Source organism: Caretta caretta, chromosome 16, assembly GCF_965140235.1.
Source record: "Caretta caretta isolate rCarCar2 chromosome 16, rCarCar1.hap1, whole genome shotgun sequence".
In the NCBI taxonomy this organism is placed as follows: domain Eukaryota; kingdom Metazoa; phylum Chordata; order Testudines; family Cheloniidae; genus Caretta; species Caretta caretta.
Window position 1 is genome coordinate 15928403 of NC_134221.1, and position 15320 is coordinate 15943722.

Genomic DNA, 15320 nt, shown 5'->3' on the forward strand with positions numbered 1-15320 from the left:
AGAATTACTATTTATTGTAATGCTCTGGATAGAAACAGTGCAAACCCATTGGCTAGTAACAGCTCTCTTGGTGAAAGTAAAAGGTATTTAACAAGTTGATGAAGTCAAATAATCAGCACAGAAAGGTTTATAGTCAGTCACTTTCTATTCAGGCTTCTGCAGAGTGGTTTTAGGAATATAGTTTCCAGAATTTATCACGAAGGTGCATAAATATTTTTTGAATACACAAATATCAACATGCCAATTAATTATTAATAAAAAGTGTGCCCTCACCCTATAGTACTGCACTGCAACTTACACAAAAATAGCTCCACTCAAAACCATCTGAAGGAAATCTAGTTGTTAATTAGTGTGTTTACCAAAGAGAATGAGAAAAAAAGTTTAACATGATGCAAACCATGCATACTCATGAAGACACCAAATATTAAGGTAAATGACATAGCTACATAGTGCAAGATTTATACACTGAAAGGTAACTAAACCTTTCCATGTAAATCACTGTCGTCTTGCACTATAAGGACCTAACTTTTAATCTTTTTCATATAAAAAAAAGATTAATTTAGGAAAGCAAGAGAGTCACTGAACTGGAGCAGCACATATCCTTTTACAGTTCCAGTTGAACTGTCTTGCAAGAGTAAAGCTAAAGGAATACTGTGAGAAACTTAAATATGACTGAGGATATTCAATGAGCTCCTAGTATTGAAAGTTATTGGAAACTGATCTCTTCCTTATTAATGCAATTCCCCATCATGTACAAAAAGGTATCTCCATGTTCCAGAATGCAAACAGTGTTTTAATCTTTAATTACATTCTCAACTTTAACTCTTCTGGAGAGAAGTATAGACATTGGCCTGAGGATTATTTCTTTATTGCATATCATCTCTGTGGTATTTAATGAATATTGCTACTTAATACAGCCCTGACAGTAGGGGCAAAACAGAACTTTAGAACTGCACAAAGAACTTTGGATGACTTTTCCCAAAAAACCAACAACAGCTGCTGCCACAGATTTTTAGATCTTTCCGTCTTTAATAGTTTTAAGAGAAACCTTTCCAAAAGTTAAATTTGAGACTAAACACCAGACTGCTCTTTATAAAATGATGTAATAAGTTTTGGAGTACCATTCATACTATTAGTTAGGTTATGTAAGGACTTCCATTATAAATGTCCCTTTTCCCAAAGATTTATAAATTAGCTGTCACAATTAACTGGGAATCTGAAGTTACTGAGCTCAGTTCAGGAACTACTGGGTGTAATTTTATGGCCTGTATAATGCAAAATGTCAGACTTCATGATCATGATGGTCTCTTCTGGCCTTAAAAACCTATGAAAGTTTATCAGTTTGGACATTCTTTGTACTCATTTAAAAAAATAATCTGTTTTTGAAATACACAGAATGTTAGAATATATATGGAATAAGAAAAGATCATGAGTGAGTGCAGATACTTTGTACAGATCCATTAAACAGGCAAACTAGCTGTTCTAAATATTCTATGGTACTATCAAACCAGACAGCACAAAGTGGTAGTGGACTGGCGGCACTCTAACCTCTGGCAGTCAGAGGTTCCGGGTTGCTCCAAGCATGGGATTTCACCCCTGACCATCTTGACCAATAGCCACTGACAAACCTACCCTCCATGAACTCATCTCATTCTTTTTTGAACCCAGTTATACTTTTGGCTATCACAACACCCCATGGCAATGAGTTCCACAGGTTAATTGTGCATTGTGTGAAAAAGTAAAAGTAAATACAATTAAAATTGGTAAAAAAAACTGACTGTTAAAGAGAAAATGGCATGTCAATAAGTGACATGTAATATGAAACAAAGAAAGGTAAAAACTGAGTTATGGATATCTGTAATTTTATTTTTCTCAGCCTAGAAAAAGAGATGTCTGCTAAACCAGTGAATTAGTGTTTGAAAGGAAGCTATATCATCATCAAAGGACCTTTTTCTCCCATGCAGCTACCTTGAAAGGATTAGTTGAAGATAAGGCAGGATATGGACGGGGACTGTCTGATATGATGATGAACTTTAGAAACCACCTAAGACTTGCCATGGACACAGGGGCTTAAATAACCAGTTGGGTGAAAGATGAGGAACTCCCAAGAAGATCTCCAAGACAGAAAAGACTCAGGCTGACCAGTGAGTGATCAAAGATGAATGATTTCCAAGATATGCAAGGTTTTATTTTAATTTTTCTGTAACTAAATGGGAATGCCTCAGTTTAGTTTATGAAAAACAAATCTAAATACAGTAGGCAAACCATTTCTTGTGTCTTACAAAACCATTTATATTGCTATTTGAATGCTGATTGCTCAATTTCATGCAGAGGGCCCCAAAGAGATGAACTCCTCAACCAGTGAGGAGAGGCAGTGAAGGAGTTTCTAGATCCTCCATCCCCCAATTGACATCTTAGTTGGAGGGGCCCACACAAAGGTGTCTTCTCCTATTATGTGTGTAACAAAGTGCTGCAGTTATGCATTCACAAGGAGAAAATGCTAAGGAGTGAGAAAGTGTGTGATTGGCAGAACCCATTGGGCCATGTTCCTCCTACAACTCCCTGACTTAAACCAAAGATTAAAGAAACTATTTTCATGGCTTTCAGTTGTGCATGTTAGATTTCTTGAACAATTTTATAGATGTCTTTTCTATATGAAGGAGTCATTTTCCTGGTCCTGTTTCACAGAAAGTAGATTAAAGGCCTGAATTTAGATTCAGAGAAACTTTCACCCACTTAGTTCAGATGCTTTCTTTGTCAGTTTAGGAAATATATTGGAAACATTTATATTCCAGTGAAAGTAAAAAGCCCAAAAGCAAAACAAAAAAAAAGCATCACACCTCCCCAAAAAAACCACCACATAGAAAAAACTTTACTCCTCATTTATACTCAGGCCTCTCTGTCAATTGAACCACGAGCCAGAGAGTTCTTAGCAAGTAGAAACCTATTTTCCTAATACAATGAATGTCATAATGGAAGACCCTAAACATCCAGAGTGGTGAGAATCTCAACCATTGTATTAGGGAATAATTTAAACTTTAGATACTGGAACAGTTCTAAGAAAGTGTTTTTTTCAATACTCCAGTTCAGTTATCTATAAAGCTATACAAACTATTGGGTCTAGTCTTTATTTGATACCCCTAAAAAAATCTCATTAATATTAATAGACCACCCTGTGTTTGCCAACAAGTATAATGCCAAGAATAAATAAAGTGAGCTCACTATGGTTACCCTGTTCTCTCTTCACCATATCACAGTGTTTCATGCTGATCTTGTTTCTCAGCTGAACAGTAACACATCAGAGTGTCTGCTGTGCTCTCAGCAGGGCTGTGCATTGGCATGGAGCACCTTCCTAAGACTAACTGCTTTCAGCAGTACTGAATTCCACATGCCATGGCATGTGGATTCCAGGAGTAGGGATCCTTGGAGCCAATTTAATGAGTGAAAATTTACTTTCAACATATAATACCAAAAGAAATAATACAACATATGTTATTACATTAACCATGTCCAGTATTACTTTAAATTTCAAGAGAACTTAGAACAAGAGTCACTGTTTCCTGTTCAATTTGAAAACCAGGACCACAACTCTAGTTTTTAAAAAGGTGCTGAGTACATCTAACTTCTTGTTATCTTCATGGGAGTTGAAGGTGTTCAGCACCTCTGAAAATCAAGTCCTTATTTCTTCAGCAGAAGAAAGGCAGGAGAAAGACAAGAAGTTTGTTAAGTCAAATGTGTCTCCTCAGTGGAAGGGAGAAATCCTGTTAGAACTGAGGAGGGGAGAAAGAAGCACATCACTAGACATGTTCTTTTGTAGATCTCTGCTATCAGAAGAGAGAGATGGACCATCATCATAACATTCCTCCTCCTCTCCCACTTAACTGCTAGAGAAATCTGCTACTGGAAAGCAAACAACACTAGAGGCTCTTGTCAAGATTCAACGATAGCAGAGCAAAAGCAGTTATTTACCTGCACTATAATTACTGTTCTTTGAGATCTGGGTGCAGAGGTGTATACCACTCAGGGGTTCATACACCAAGCGCATCAAACTTGGGTAACTGCTTAACAGCACCTGTCCAGGTGAAATTCATGCCTTTCAGCCCTGTAGACCTTCCCATGGCTATATAAGGGCAGTGCCTCCCTGACCCACCTCTCTTCCTTCACACCAGAATCCAGGGCTAATGATGCCAGTGCAGAAGGGGACAGTGGGTGGAATATGCACCTTCACCCACACCTTGAACAGCAATAGTTACAGTACAGTTAGTAAACATTTTTCTCCTTCTTCACATTGTTGCAGATGTATATTCTACTCAGGTGATTCAAAACTTGTAACTGGAGGAGGTGGGGCTCAGAGACTAAAGAATGATTGTAAAACCACTTTCTCAAAGTTTGCCTAATACTTGGTAAAAATATGTACTGAAGACCAGATAGCTGCTCTGCAAATGTCTAATATAGAAACAACACTGAGGAACACAACCAAAGTGGCTTGGGCCCTAGTTGAATGAGCTACCAGTCTCTGAGGTACTCCATATGCTGCAGTACTGTAGGAAGTAATCCACCAAGACTGTGTGCATGGAAACTGCCTAACCCTTTACTTGCTCTGCATAAGAGACACAGTCGAGAGGAATGATTAAACAGCTTAGTCCTCTCTAAGTAGAACGCCAAACATCATCTCACATTCAGTATATGATGGAGCTATTCCTCCGTACTCAAATGCAGTTTAGGATAGAATACAGGTTAATATATGTTTGGTTAAGGTGAAGCCGTGACACCACTTTTCACATAAATTTTGGATGCTGCCTTAGCACCATATTTATCTTTAAAAAATTCTGTATAGGGAAGTCCTGCCATGAGAGTCTGCAACTCTCTCACCCTCCTTGAGGGAGTTATGGCTATGAGAAAAGCTGCCTTTTGGCAAAGAAAGGACAGAGAGCAGGTTGCCAAGGGCTCAAACAGAAGACCCATGAGAGCAACTAGCACTGTATTAAGGGCCCAGAGTGATGCCATTTCTTTAACAGAAGGGAAGAGACAGACTAGTTTTTTTAAAAAATGTACTTACCTGGAATTTAGAAAAATGGATTTCACACACTTGAATGGAATACATATCTGCAACCGCTCAAATAACAACTGGCAATACTTACAAGCCACTTCATAGAGTATGTAGCCTGCCTTTTAAGTTTAGGGATTCCTGATAGTTTGTACACCACATGCCTTTCCCATAAGAAATAAATGATGGCTTCACTAAATACATGGTTGTTCCTCCTTTTAAACAGATGAGAAACCTTCAACGTCTTACAATACTCATCCACAGCCAAATTTATAGCCATATATATGTCATGCTGATGCTTCAATATGTACATCTTTCAAGAGTAATTAAGACTAACCCATCCCAGCTCAAACTCATGTCAAAAAGTATGAATAAATCTACCAAGTTTGTTTTCCTTGCAATTGTTTGTTCCACTAAGAAAAAATATTTTAGATTACTACTTCTTTCCATTGGCAGTTTTCTAATGAACATTTATTCAAATAAATGGAATATTCTATATTTTAACCAGCTACATTTAGCTGCACTAGAGAGGCATATTCAGAAGCCTTTCTGGTCTGCAGCTCAGAAGTGTAAGGATTTAAAAGACCAAAGTGGTTATTGAATAAACATGCTGTTGCTAGGCAAAAGAACACTTGTAATAGGCTCTGGTTGAAATATAGCTTACTAAAGTAGTTTAGAAACCCTATAATAGTTGGGCTATTTGTGATGCGCTGTAGCACACTGCGCCACCACATCTGGGAGACAAGTTTTGAATTGCCAGCTTCACAAGGGAATGTAACTGCTCCATTTGCTACTAATTGGATATAATTAGCCTTTGGGATACACTGCCAGCATGAAAGGCCTTCAGAAAATTCTTTATCCATGTCATTATCCATCTTATTTCCTGAGCCGTAGAGTGGTAGTTTCCTGGCATTCCTCTTCTGTCTGACATAGATTACTGCATCAGGATAGAATTGTACCTGAATTCATTAAACATCTGGTCCTCACCCTCAGGAATTGCTCATTTGAGTTTTCAACAAAGTTCTGCGGGAATCCAGACTGCCTATAGTCTGGCACCAAGCGAAGGTCATTGTCTTGCTGAAACCGGGGAAAGACCTACACTTGCCTTCAAGCTACAGCCAGTTTCACTTCTAAGCGTTTGCTTTAAAGGTCCTTGAGTATCTGCTTGTGCAAAGAATTTCATCATCTGTGGAAGGCAGGCTAGCACCAGAGCAAGCTGGTTTTCACTGCAGTCATAATACATGTGATCAAGTTCTGGCACTTACAACTTTGATCAAAAATGGATTCCAACATAAGCTGAAGACTGGTTCAGTTTTCCTTGATCTGACCATGGCTTACAATATGGTTTGGCACATGGGCCTTTTGGTGAAAGTGCAAAGCTAGTTTTATCTCCCCGTGCATTAAGAAAATTTGAAGCAATGCTACTGCTCTGAATAACATTTAAGTGTTACTGAATCCCTAAAGACAATGCTACTAAAGACCTGCAACTTAATATTTTTGCTGAAACAAGAATATTTGTCAAAATAAAAAAAAATGCTTATTTGTTCAAATACACAACAGATACAAGATAACTGAATTTCCATGGCATAAATAATAGCAAAGTGGTGGGAAGAATTCTTCACTTCCTAAAATGCCTTTTCAAGGAAACATCTTGTTTGTGCTAAAGATTCTTCCCATGCTGCTTCTGCTGTTATGAGGAATGAGGAAAAATGAGAAGGGAGAACTCATTATACCCATGAAACTGTAGCACAATTGGGACAACGTAATCCATTTGTCACACCATTTTTATACTTTGATATAAGATGTCACATTAAACATAACAATGAACTGCCAAATACAAAAATATCAGACAGAACAAGCACATCAAATATTGATTAATTAATGTAGCACAACATGTAGTCATCTTAATCCACGGAAACGCAATTATATGTTCACTATTAGAGAAACCAGGATTACTGGAGATTGTCTGCAATAGCACCACAGCATGTAGTTATACAATATGCAGACAATAACCGAGGCATCAACTGATCTCCCAACATGCAACATATTTGAGTAAGCTTCCCTCTCCCCCACTCAAAAACCTGAGAATATTTGAGCACCTGGAAAGATAGAACACAGAGGAAAGGTTCGCACCCCAACGGGAAAATATTAATAATGTACCCTTTTATCTCAATAATCCTTTAACTGCTGCAATTTATTTTGTTGGCCCTGAATCACTAATCACAGGCAGGAAGGAATCTGAATAAGAGATGTTCCCAGGGTGACATTACTATGCCAGCCACATTTTCAAACAACTGTATCTTTCAAATTGCCAACAATTCAGACACCTCTTAAAACTTGCCACAATTCTGTTCTCACCACTGGCCAAAGCAGTTAGACATCCAGACGATGGGCCTGATCCAGCCCTCATGATGAATTTATGTGGTCCATGGGAAATATTTAGAATTTGCATATACCCAGCTTCCATTGGGGGGTGAGGAGGGGGAATTCTAGTTCTCATGATTGAGAAGAAAACCTTCCAAACATGAATCAAGTATGACAGATGCAGTACAGTCTGAGTCTGCGGACAGGCTGCAAGAGGTGAACTTCCCTGCCTACCAATAAAAAAAAAAAAAAAATCCTCACTGGCATGTTGATTCTGAAGCCTAACAATACAAAGTGTAAACATTAATTTTTTCATTGCTTATTTTAGGGGCAGAATGGGGTAGAAGTGGGAGTAAAGCCTAAGGGTAAGAGTGTGGCAATTGGAAGTTGATGCAGGAAGGAAATTCAGAAAGAAGAAACAAGAAGTGACACAAGAACAGTGACAAGAGAGAGAATAGAAAGTTAATGAAGGAAGAGGGCGGAAAAAGTGAGGTGGAGGAGAATATAGCTGATCCTTAAGGTGAGCATATTTTCCAACTGAGTGATGCTGAACGTGGCAATAAGGTATTGAACAAATAACAATAATATGACTGTAACAACAAGTTTAGTTACTACACTAAGGCTCTATTCAACCCATTATATACTCTGATCACATTTTCAGGCTTCCCTCTGCAACCAAGAAAATAAAAAAGGTTAAAAAAAAGAGTAAGCTGAGATTTTCCCGTATCATAGGATTTCAGAAGCTGGGGCTATGAGGAAAAACAACAAACGTCATCAGACTCAGAATAAAATTGAGAGAATTGGCAACACAACACTCTAGCCCATGAACCATAATTAAAAATGGAATTTGTCTCTCTCTACCAAATAAATTTAACTCCTCTACCAGAAAAATAATCACATTCAACCAAAGTCTACCCAAGTTACCACCGCAGTCCGAAGTCAATGCAGTAACACTGATACAACAGAGTGATATTTGGCTCCACATCATGTAATTTTGCTAAAGCAGCCTTTTTAACTACCCTGCTATTGATATATTGGTAAGAAGATACAACACTTTATAGATTTTTGAATTACTAGCTGTTTAAAGTTACTATACAAGGAGAAAACTCTGCTGATTGCTCTCATTTCATTTTATCTTAAGAAAGCTTGGATTTCCTTTAGATCCAGCACTGACTCAGTGCCACAGACTCCAGTGACAGAGATGCAATACAGTATTTATACATCAGTGGATCTTGTTCTACGTGAAAGGCAGCAGTCCATTTTTACCAGCTACAAGGATGGTTAGTACCCTGAATAATCACTTAACACTTAATTTCCTAATATAAAATACTTTTCTTATACATAACTAAATATTTTAAACAGTTTACTTATTTATAAGCCTAGTTGTGGGTATCTCGGTGTTTCTGGCATTGCAACACAGACTGCCTAGAGTGCTGTTGTCTATGTCCTTAAACATTTTCTAGGTGTCCTCTTAATTGCTTGTCACCTGTAAAGGAGGTTTCAATCCAATGAAAAATTAACATATGGTGAACAGATGGACTGAGAACAGGCATTTGACAAGAAAGTACTAGCACCAAAGACTTTTTGGCTCCAGTCTTTTAGGACTTTCTGAAAAGACCTACTCAAATCTCCTAGTCACTGATCAGTTAATGAAGAATCTTGCTTCAATGTCAATCTGATCTTGCAAAAATACTTTCAAGGCCATCTGGAAAGGAGAATTCCTATAATTCAGATTTGTTGTTAGAGTCCAAAGTAACTTTCAGGGAGACTGACAGGCAGCAATTCATTGTTTTCATGGTACCCATAGTCCCCATCCAGTTACTGGTCTCACTCCTCTATAGAGCAAGCCCACAGCAAAAGCCTCTTAATATTACAAGGTTAATTTTTTAAATTAAAAATAAAAAACATCACACAATAAGAATTCTCTCAAAAATGTTCCACTACTCACTGAGGTGGTAAAACAAGAGTTGTAGGTTGGGCTTTTGGTCTCCGTTTTGCAGATACTCCCATCTGGTTGGCAGAACGTTTCAAAGACTGTTGATTCAAAAGGCCAGACGCTAGCCCTGCATGGTACTGCAACTAGAGAGCAAAGTGAAATCAGCAAAGAGACAGTGCATTAAAAATCCTCCCCTTTGCCCAACTGCAATATTCTGTACATCTCAGATTTTCATCTCCTGCATCCTTAGTAACACAACAGCTACTTGCTGCTAGTAAGATAGCAACTAATACTTTGCACATTATAGCACCATCCATACAAGCACTTTATGAACATTAAATACAAGTTATACTTTACAACAGGCCCATGAGGAAGGTAGATATTCCCATTTTATAGACAAGGAAACTAAGCTACAGAGGTTAAGTAACTTGACCAAGATAACACAGCAGTTGTGCAGGTGAGTCAGTAACAGAATCAATATTTCCTGAAACCCAGTTTTGTTCATAAAACCGTAGAACATTCTCTCTCTCTCTCCAACAACCATTCGGATTTTTTTTCCTATTTGAAGTCACCATGCTAGTTTTATAGGAGGCTTTATCTATGTGAATGACCTGTGACCAATATTATAATTTCTGCTAGACTACTCTTTTAGGCTTGAAAGCAGAGCCCACGATATATTAAAAACTGTAGTGTTTAATAAGCTACAGATACAAACTAATTAAGGACAGTATGTTGTGTCCAAGTTGACCTAAATCCTACAGAGGCAGCCAATTTTTCTTTAATATTTATTTCAGATGCCAGGAAAACTGATCCCATAATTTGCTGCTCTGTGCAGAATAAATTTGTGAACCTGGACATAGCTCTCATTAATTTAAGGAAGTAATATTTTACTATACAAACAGATATAACAATAATTATTTATGAATGGGTAACAGATCATACACAATAAACCAAGAGATTCAGGGATCCTTAAAAGAAGAGGATCAGGAAGCTGGCTACATTAGGAAAATCTGGCTTTTTTTTCCCAATTGCTTGCACCTGCTCATTTTGCAAATGAAAATTTCATCTGAAGTAGCTGTCTTCCCCAGGCATTTATTTTAGTTGACAGTGAAAGACAATTATGTGAAGGATGTATGTGAACATGGAAGACAATTTTACTGAGCTCATTCTCAGATAGACATACTGGTGTCTTTATGGTGAAATCAAATTATGAAATCGATAAGTTACAAATTAACCTTAACACTTCTTAAACCATCCTGCTCAATGAGGTTCACCCTACCCCAGATTCTGAAGTAAAAAGAACCAGATATTTATCCAATGTTAGCCAAGTGGAATTCTTTCCATATCTGTAGCCCTATATCAGTGTTTTGTCAAAGTGTCTATACATTTGTTTTGAAAAGGTCAGCTATTTTACAATTGAGGGAAACTAATCCCATGACCACCACATAAGAATGTCATAGCTTCCTCGCCATAACCTAACAATGTTCAGAAAATAAAATCCACTTACACACCACCGTTCTACAGCGTTGTGACTGAAAATGAAAGAAACAAAACCAATTAAAATTATCTCCTTGAAAATTACTCTAAAAATGAATGAAGCTATCCAGTGAGCCAATAAGACTTAAATGTCAGTGTTCAGAGCATCCTTATTGCTTTTTTAACAGCTTCCTGATTTACTTGGTCGATTTGCCATGTGATTTATACAGCACTATGACACAGACAAAGATGTATAGCACTCTTAATAAAAGCAGAACTACTCTCAGCTAGGGAAAGGGAGGGGTATCATATTGCTCTAACAACTCATCTTAGACCAATGAATTTTGCTCAAATTTGTTTTTCTCCTACAAATTTCTTAAATGGGAAATCAATGAACGAAAGGGACACTACAAGTTTGAAAGACAATGTTTCAAAATGTCAGAGGCTTAGTTTTCTATCTCCACTACCAGAATTTGCAATGAGTGCAACATGCACAGTGTTTTATGGAATTAAAGGGAAAGACAGCTTGGCAGGAGACCCCTTCCTGGCTCTAGGAACATTCCCTTCCCTTTTCTTCATTGCATCTTATTATGATCAGTGCAAACTCAGCCATTTTGTCCCTGCTGACACTACTCTGGAAGAGTTATGCTCACTGTGCAGAGTGGCATGACTGGTATTTTACCCAAATGGCATCATTTTGGCCATCTGCTCAAAAGAGAGAGCAAAAAATAGTACTATTACAGATGAACTCTTAATATTACCATTTTAAAATGTGATACCTATTCGAAGACCTCCTGGTATATTTCACACTTAGGGGCCAGGTACAAGAAAAGTATGTACCCTTTTTAAAAAATTAGTATTCCAGAAAACAAACTATGTCCTTGAATGCTGACTCCCAGTAATTCAGTGACTTTTTGTTAATTGTGTACACACACACACCCCATTCTACACTTCCAGGAACACAGACCCAACTGTCAAAAATCTATAAGGGCCCATAAAATATTTTTTTTAAAAAAATCTTTATAATGAGAGAAAGGGTCAAAGTTAATAAAACTGATAGGAAACTCCTGTCCAATATCATTTATACATTATTTAAGCATTACATACTGTATTGTACACAATGCATTTTTGAACCAAAAAGACTGGGAAAATGTTTCCTTAGTCACGGGTCTGAAAAACAGAACCAAGGCTAAAGGGTAATTCAGATTTATTACTATTTACAAATACAGGCATGAGATTTAATGCATAATGTGGTATATACACATAAAATGTACACTTTACAATGCACACATTTATCTCCTAATGTTCACGAGAGCAACTCTTGTTTCAAAAAGGACCACGGAAAGGTCGATAATAGTTCTCTACTTTTCAGGATAATATGTTCATTTTATGGCATGGTCAAATGTGAGCAGAATAAAGGACTGGGGGAAGGGAATACACCTTTTCATCATATCTGGTTATTCTAGGTTTTCTGTTCTGTTACTCCATCTGCAGTTACCCTTTCTATTATTCTGGTTTCATGGGCTTTTTAGAAAGTCCCTTATTCCCAGCACAAAATTATTACAGTACAGTTATTATAGGAGCTAATTAAAAAACTGCTAGTCATTCTATCATCAGAAATTTCCTGTATCGGAATTATCCTACAGATGGGATATACAACCAGTATTGTCAACCCCAACTATTCAAAAGTCAGGAGTCAGACCTTTTAAAAAAAATCAGGTTTATTTACTTAAATTTGTGGGGTTCGTTTATTTGCCTTGTGGTCTCTGTGCCTTTAAGGTGCTTTCAAGAGTTTTATGCAGCCATGAGGGCTAGAAATTCTCTAAAGAAATATGAGATTCTCTTGCAATTGCCTGACTCCAGGAAAATTACATTTAAGAAAGACATGAGATTCGCAACATATTAGAATTAGGTAATGAGGCTGTCTTTAATGACCGGCTGAGATAATGTTTAAGACAGTGCAAAATATATATAATTTCACATAGTATTACTCCATTGTTTTACTGCTTTGCCTGTCTCTACTTGTTCACTCTGGCATGCAATAGTTCAACGCCTTTATTTTGCTCTCAGTATTACTGCTATATAGGTGATACAGGCCACAAACACCTCTGTTGGCATACTTCCAGCATTTCTTGGGGGGGGGGGAAGTGCTTTGAAACACTAGTATAAATAGTAATTATTAGTATTACTTAAAAACAAAATATTGAGAGAATCATAGCCTTCACATTAATAAACTGTAAAATACTTGCTATTAGTTTTACTCCGTTTAAAAGCCAAATCACTATCTTCTGGATGGTGAAAAAATATTTGGCTTCTGTAGCTCAAGCCAGCCTGGGATGTTTAACAGAAGACATAGGTCAAGAATGGATTCAATACAAATAGGGAGAGGAATGAAACCAGTTCAAGAAGTCTATGACTTGGTCCATTCACTCCTTCTGAGCATCATTCAGAGAGTTTGTCACGTGACTGAAAAGATTTCTGCCTTCACTCCTCAGGAAACAATGGTACAACCTGATCCCTTAGGGTCCAATCAGCGCTCAGCATTTACTGTGAGATGTGGAGTGCTTTCAACTCATTAATTTCAATGGAGGCTGAGCACCTTGAAGGAGTAGACCAATAAGCCGTCTCATGAGTTACTTAACTTGTTACATCAAAGATGTGACTCGAACGGATTAGTCACAGACGCTCTAAATATTTCATTAAGGTATTTTGCATACGTACCGGTATCATATTTCTCCAAATGTAACCATACTGTTTCAATAAAAACAGTCCCAGAAATCAGATGCTATGGCTAGACTGCCAGAAATTTCTTGTATTCTGATATTTTCAGTGATCACCACCCTCAAGCTGCTGTTGACAGTTACCGTTTAGCATTTTGCCAGCTAAATGCGTGCAACAGCCGTCAGATTAAATATGTAAATTACCTGTTGTACCTGAATGTTGACATATTGGACAGCATTAAAAATCATCATCACATCAGCCACTCAGGATTCCCCATCATTCAAAAGCACTATTACAGCAACTCATCCATGTAACTTTCAGTTTTGGGGAAATCCAACTGGCTGGTGAGAAGCTAAGCTCTTTACCACCAGTGAAATACTAAGAACATAAGTTTGGCCAAATAGGGTCACACTAATGGTCCATCTAGCGCAATACCCTGTCTTCTGACGTGGCCGGAGCCAGATGCTTCAGGAGGAATGATCAGAATAGGGCAATTAGCCAGTGAGCCATTCCCTATTGTCCAGTCCCAGGTTCTGGCAGTCAAAGGTTTACCATTAGGATCATATCAAATGGCCTTTTGTTTGTGTTGATTGCTGACAAAACAAGCCATTACACTCCACTAGCTGAAGATATTATTTAGCTTGCAGAAACTGAAAAAGCACCTGGAGCATTTGATCATGTCAGTTCACTGTGTGCAATAAATTGACATATTAACAATCCTTAGAATTATTTTTTGAGTAATTACTTTGCTTCAAAAAAAATGTTTAAAACCAGAAAGCTCATGTGTGTTCGTTCTTATAACCCCAAGGTGACTTTTTCCAAAATCTTAATTTTAAATATTACAGGAACATATATGTATATCATATTTTAAATAAAGTGCTTTTGGCAGTGGGGGTGAGAGGGAAGCAAGAGGGAGTTGTTTTAAAAAGTATCTGGTTCCAACCTCCCTGAGAATAGGGGCTTCCTGGAAGCAATGACAGATCCTTATCCATCACAGGACTTTCTAAGACCACTATAACATTAGCAAAAACATGCACATTTCTCTCCTTTTAAGATGCACAGTACTTTGCCCCTCATTAAAATACTTCTCCCTTTCAGCTAACAAGGGAGTTTATTATGATAAAGCTGTAGTAGTTCTTTTGAACCCAGCTATGAGCAAGCCAACAGAACACTCCCTCGGTTTCATCTTTGCAGACGAACGCAGGCAAGAGAGAAGTTACATTACTTTAATTGATACGCTTTTAAAAGAGTATCTCAGATAATGAGGCCAGTTTGGAAAAAAAAATTCTAAACAATGTTTGATCATTTTAGTATAGTTGAATTCTCAACTTGGTCAAAACAGCATCAACAGACCAAAAGAGCAGGTTCTCCAATTTATTTACTTATTTATTTTCTCTTGCTGAACTAGGTGTCCGGCCTTCCAATTAATAGGAAAGCCAGACATCATGTATTTGTTCTAGATTTCCAACTCAGTTAGAACACTTTGTTCTCCTTTTCTTTTCTTTTTTTAACTATATTCCCCACACTCCTTCCAACTCACTAGGATGCCTAAGCAACAAGTATTGTACCCCACCTGTGGGGGTAATAGAAGTGTTATCCCATTACTTTTCTTCCTTCAAATCCCAGTATTACAGTTGTCCTCTTTTAAAGAGCTGGCACTACTATTAAAATCTCTTCCATGTAACGGCTTCTATTTGTACTGAAGCCATATGCATAGTGTCATGGAACATTCTAAAGAGACCTACATTTGCTCCCCAGGCCTGCAGAAGAGAGTTG

The 15320-nt window shown here is 37.6% G+C and overlaps 1 protein-coding gene across 1 annotated transcript in view; it reads right to left on the minus strand.

Annotated features, from left to right (window-relative positions):
• Positions 1-15320, minus strand: part of MED27 (mediator complex subunit 27) — a 184885-nt gene that overhangs the window by 104517 nt on the left and 65048 nt on the right. The window contains exon 3 of the mRNA XM_048822906.2: positions 9360-9490. Coding sequence (XP_048678863.2) covers positions 9360-9490 — 131 coding nt within the window. The remainder of the gene's footprint in view (positions 1-9359; positions 9491-15320) is intronic.